The 5,701-nt window shown below is 40.0% G+C and overlaps 1 protein-coding gene across 1 annotated transcript in view; it reads left to right on the top strand.

Moving 5' to 3' along the window:
* Positions 1–5,458, top strand: part of LOC106816566 — a gene marked incomplete at its 5' end in the record, with an annotated part of 8,598 nt that extends 3,140 nt beyond the window's left edge. The window contains 6 exons of the mRNA XM_014821190.1: positions 14–2,450; positions 2,776–2,899; positions 3,027–3,153; positions 3,461–3,579; positions 3,970–4,165; positions 4,452–5,458. Of these exons, the coding sequence (XP_014676676.1) occupies positions 14–2,450; positions 2,776–2,899; positions 3,027–3,153; positions 3,461–3,579; positions 3,970–4,165; positions 4,452–4,861 (3,413 nt within the window). The remainder of the gene's footprint in view (positions 1–13; positions 2,451–2,775; positions 2,900–3,026; positions 3,154–3,460; positions 3,580–3,969; positions 4,166–4,451) is intronic.
* Positions 5,459–5,701: the final 243 nt, after the last annotated feature.

The following is a 5,701-nucleotide window of genomic DNA, read 5'->3' as shown; positions in this document are numbered from 1 at the left end:
TGTGGTTTTGCAGATCAGAAAACTCTACCGGGCAAGGTAAAAAGTAGCCCGCTACCGAAGGAGAATTGCACGGATCAGAATCTGCTCGTCGCGCTTAAAACCAACCAACTAGCTGCAACTGGCAGCAACACGTCCAACAGCGCCGTCACCAGCTTGCGCTATGACATTTACGAGGAGCCGTGCGTCGCGCGTGATACACGTTGCGACGGTGCAGGCGCAGTGTGGCAGGCCTCTGCCAACGGTAGTGCCGGTGATCGCGTTCATGACGACGGCGCGCACAGCGGCCGAGAGGCAGCACAGTGCGTGTCAGTAGCGAGCGGGAAAACCTGCCGTGGAGATCGCACGGGGGCAGTGTTCGACGACCTGATACCCGTGAAGGACAACCGGGAAGTGAACGGGCATGCCGCAGCTGTGACTGCTGTCGTAGCTAATGGCGACATCTGCACGCCACTCGCCTTGTCGCACTTTATCGGCGATGATAGCATAGGTGACGTGCCAGCAGACGGTCAGTTGAACGTAAATGGTCTGGGTGGTATGGGAAACTTGCAGTCGCAGCATGCGTCTGGTCAGCATACCCCACCAGAGGCACTTGGAAAGAGAGATCTAGAGTCTGCCAGTGAAACCTCGGCAAAGTTCCGCTGTATGCTTCAAAGTCATGATGCATACATAAATGTAGGCCTACCCAAAGATATTGAGGCGATGGAACCAAAAGCAGCAGATAACATAGATGCTGACATAGTTACACTTATGGATGGATTGAGTGGGGTTGAGACCTCCATAATTGATGGTATAGTTGATAGTTTAGGTAAAGGTGAAGCTACTTTAATCGAGAGTGATGTTACAACTATCCTGAATGATGCATCTGATGAGTCTGAAGTGTTCCCGGTTATTCCGGTTACATCACATTATGCAGATGAAAACTCAAGTGAAAATGGCAATGATTCTGATGAAGATTATATTCCAGACAGTGACAGTGATGTTAACAGCCATGATGGTGAAGTAGTAGATAACAGTAAAATCAGTTCTCCAAAGAAAAAACGTGTGAGAATAGATGACACAAATAAATCTCCAGAGAAGGAACGACTCCAAGATGCAAAAGACTCTGCACAAATGCAAGTAGATATGGATGTAGATGATCAGCAAGATGTTGAAGATCCCGATGAAGATGAGATTTTACGTGACAAATTAAACCCTGGGATTTTTATAAGAAAGGTTATGAAGACTTCTTTGGATAGAAAAGGATCCAAAAAGAAACTGAACCGAGTATATAACTCCTACCACGCATGCCTTTTCTGTGACAAATTAGTACAGCACATCCCAGCACACATGAAGACACACAAGGATATAAAAGAAGTGAAAGCCCTATTTCAGGAGGCAAAGCAGACAAATGAGGACCCGGATTTCAATAGTTTAAGGAGTCGGGGTGATGATAGGCACAACTGCAAGGTTATAAATTCTGGAAAGGGTGAAGTACTCTTATCAAGACGGCCAACAGATTCCTTCAGCACATCTAAATATGGACCATGTCCAAAGTGCAGGGACTGGATGCTACTGACTACCATACAGAGACATCAAAAGAAATGCAAAAAAACTAATAAGGGGCATAAAGGTGAAGAAACCAGTTCGAAGCGTGATCTATTACTGCAATCTGACATCATGGCTGGACGTCTCAAATCAACCCCTACTAAACAATTACTGGAAGAGGTCTTCAGTATAATGACCAGAGATGACATCTCTAGAGTAGCACAAAATGATATGCTACTGGTTGCTTTAGGAGAGTCTTGGCTCAGGCGAAATCAGGATAATAAAAACAAACGCAAGTACTATGCATCACAACGTATGAGGTTGAATAGTCGCATGCTAATTGAACTGAGGAATGAAGAAGACAGGGTTGTAGAGGAAAGGAACAAAGAACAAAGTAAGGTAGCTGATAAACCTCCAGTCAAGAATGTCAAGAATTCAGGGTCTATGTGGGATTTTCTAACACCAGCATATTTCGACAAAGTTGTTCTGGCAGCATTGAAATGTGCCCTGCCATACATGGATGATGAGGAAGAACTTGCCGCACCTTCTAACGCGATAAAGTTAAAGTATGACATAAAGAGGCTGTTACATGCAAAGTGGGCATTTGCCATGAAAGTGAAACGGGATGAGACATCCGAGGCCATAGCTAAGGATTGTAAGATTTTCTTAAAACTAATTGAAGTAGAATGGGCTGAGAAGGTGACAAAACTTGCCCGCTGGATGTTGACCAAAAGGAGCTTCTCAAAATCAAAAGAGATACCTGCACCAGATGACATTCGGTGTTTAACTCAGTACATGATAGTCGAACTTAAAAAATGTGACCTGAAGAACAGTGACAAAGATACATACCATAGAGTAGTTCGTCTGGTGATGACAAGACTGATGTGCTACAATAAGAGGCGGTCAGGAGAAATGGAATATATCAGGTATGTGATATTCTAATATTTCCTTACCTATTGTTTTTAATATAACTAGTGAGATTGCGGCTGTCCATGAATAGGCCTACACTGACAAAATTTGGTAAAAATCGGTCCCGAATTTTCACAGCTTTGTCAAATGAAAATGAACGGACAGCTGCTTACTTTGGTTCAATTATTATAAATCACATAATGCATCAGTACTCTTCTCAACCTTCTGAAGTACTGCAGTGGAAACACCAAGTACCAAACCTATTCTGTGATAACACTTCCAATCATGTACATGTATTAAATGGTTAGGATCAACTGGTATTTCATTATATTTCCTGAACAGCTTAAAGGACTACACTACTCGAAAAATCAGCATGTCAGATGTAGATGCTAGTCTTGTAGGCCAGCTCTCTCCAATGGAAAATTACTTACTACAGTCACAAGAACTCATGACAGTTCGAGGAAAGGCAAGGCACTCATTGATTGTAATTCCTGACCTATTTGATCTTCATGAGTTTTAGCCTGCCAATGTATCCCATTCATGACACAGAACCTGCCTACATAAGTGTACATTTAACAATATTTCTCTTCTAGAGATCACGGGGAGTTCCTGTCCTGATTCCGGAAGATCTGCAGGCACCATTAATGTACTTGGCAAAGTCCAGTGTTCGAGAAAGTGCAGAAATTCTTTCCAGTAACAAATTGCTCTTCCCAAACTCAGGTGAGATTTCCTGTAAAAGTGTAGCTTATGCTTTAAAAACATTAAAATTAAGGGCATTCATTAGGATGCTATTAGAGAAAATAGTGGACAACACTCAAAACAGAGCATTTAAATATTTTAGGCCAAACTACCCCGCATCCCAAGATATCACATTCGCAGTTGACTTCCCACATGTACAAATGTAAGGTATTTTTTTGCAATTTGTAAGAGAGCCATTGGCCAAATTTCAAATTGATACCTTCCCTAAATATTAATTTATAATACCAGTAAATTTGATACTAATGTCGAAAAATCCTTTGTATTTCAGCAAGAGGCTGTGCCAGAGCTTATGACAGTCTGAGAACGATATGTGCCGAGCTTAACTTAAAGGCCCCAGAGCGCATCACAAGTGTGTCAATGCGAAAATATTGTGCAACACTCACACAGGTTAGTTTGTGTGGGACATTTCACTTGTGTTCACTACCAGTTCCAGTTTTTTTCGTGTACAATGCAGCATCTTGCTGCTATGGGGAAGCCCAAGAATACATAATAAAAGCAATACATATTACTCAAGATATCGCAATTAGAACATGCCTTCCATCATTCCTACAGTTCACTATTAATAAAGCTTGATTAAAGAAAAATTTAATTGACCGTAAACCCTTAATGTACCTTCTTGTGAGTTACCATGTGCTCTAGTAATGCTTAGCAATGTACATGTAGAGCTATAAAATTATGTCATCAACCAATAATCCCTGTTATGCTATAAATAGGCCAAATTTGTTTCACAATGCACAGTGAAACAGTCACAAACTTATTAACTACTTATTTTAACAGGTATTGAACATGACAGAAGCTCAACTTCAATGGGTTTGTGATCATCTGGGGCACACAAAGGAAGTGCACCTACAACATTACAGACAGATGTCTGGATTTCTTGAAAGAGTCCATATCAGCAAATTACTGTTAATGCAAGACATGAATCTAACAGGAAAATATGCTGGAAAGAGCATTGATGACATCAGACTTGAAGGTGTGTATGTTAAATTTTATTTTGAAATGTTTATTGGCAACCTCATCTTGATGATAAAGCGGGACTAAATGGTCGGAGATCATGTGAGGGACCCGCATCCATCATCATCATATGCATGTGTATGTACAGCCTACCTTAAAGGAGCTCTAAACTTATATGATATGCAAATGAGCATTGTGGTTTACCGGAAAACTGGCCCAGGTATTCTTACAGTAAAGTACATTTTGCACATTTATTTCAATATTGGACTTAAACTTATCCTACATAATATTTTGCTATTTTCCAGAGATTGTGCTTGGAGAAAATGACAATGGGCAAGCACCAGATGAATCAAATAATGTGGGATATGATTTTGAGAAGGACCTGCTTAAAATAGGGGACACTGATCCTGATATTGACATGAACATTCCTGTTGATGAAGATTTGTCCAGCGAAGTTGATTCACAAGAAGAGAATGTCTCAAAGATGAAAAGGAGAAAGAAGAGAGAAAGTGGCATGCCAAGAAATGTGAAATGGACACCAAAAGAAGAGGAAGAGCTCAGATTGTATCTGTCAGATTATCTTGATTCTAAGATTACACCTGGAAGAGAAGCTTGTTTGAAAGCAATTGAACTGAGCAAACAAAATAATGGTGAATTACATAGGAGGGTCTATCATAAGATAGTCAAGAAGGTGTCAAACCTTAACAGAAGATAAAGGACCGTTACAACATTCTACTATTTGTAGGAAAGGGAAGTTTCTTGTTCATAGCTGTTACAATTTGTTTGTTTCACAAGAGAATGCTGGGGAAAATACTAGAGTGATGGATGTGTAGTCTAGATAGGCCTCATTTTACACGTTTGAGAGTTATATTTGCTCAAATTAGAGCCACAACAATTATTGGAAAAAAACAAATAATGCAATATGAGTAGATGCATGTATCTATCCAACCCTAAACAATCTCTCGGTGGATCTTTATTCGCAGGGCCACTGCTGTTTAGGGGGAACTATATGAAAATTCAGGTTGATAACTGAATTATTTTTCGAGTTATCCTTAAAAAACACATGGACACTGATGTTCCACTTTGCGTGTAGATCATTATACTCAGTGAAAATTGCGCCAAGCATACCATGACACAATTGTAAGTAAAATGGCATATTTTCCCCAGCTTTCCCTACATGTACATTGTCAAGTTTGTTTCATTATTTGAATTTCTTGTTGCTCAGTTTATTTGTTATATTCCATATGATCTTATTCAGACATTGAAATCCTTTCTAGTTCTTATTGAAATTTACTTATCGCTGCATTAAAAGAAAGAGCAATGTCCTGCTACATAATTATGTGTGATGAGCTTCCTGTTGGCAGTTAAATGAATAAAGCATATCACATATTCTTCAAAAAGCAAGTCATAGTGATGTTACTTTTGCAATTGCATCAAAAGTTACAAATCAGCATCGAGAAGACACACAATGTACTATAGGCACATCTATAGCCACAGAACTGTTGGACATATTCAGCAGAGAGAAGAAGCACAATGTATAGACATACCTATAGCC

The sequence above is a fragment of the Priapulus caudatus genome, unplaced genomic scaffold (assembly GCF_000485595.1).
Source record: "Priapulus caudatus unplaced genomic scaffold, Priapulus_caudatus-5.0.1 Scaffold1417, whole genome shotgun sequence".
NCBI lineage: Eukaryota > Metazoa > Priapulida > Priapulimorpha > Priapulimorphida > Priapulidae > Priapulus > Priapulus caudatus.
The sequence above is the reverse complement of the archived record's forward strand: the minus strand, read 5'-3'. Positions and strand labels throughout refer to the sequence as shown.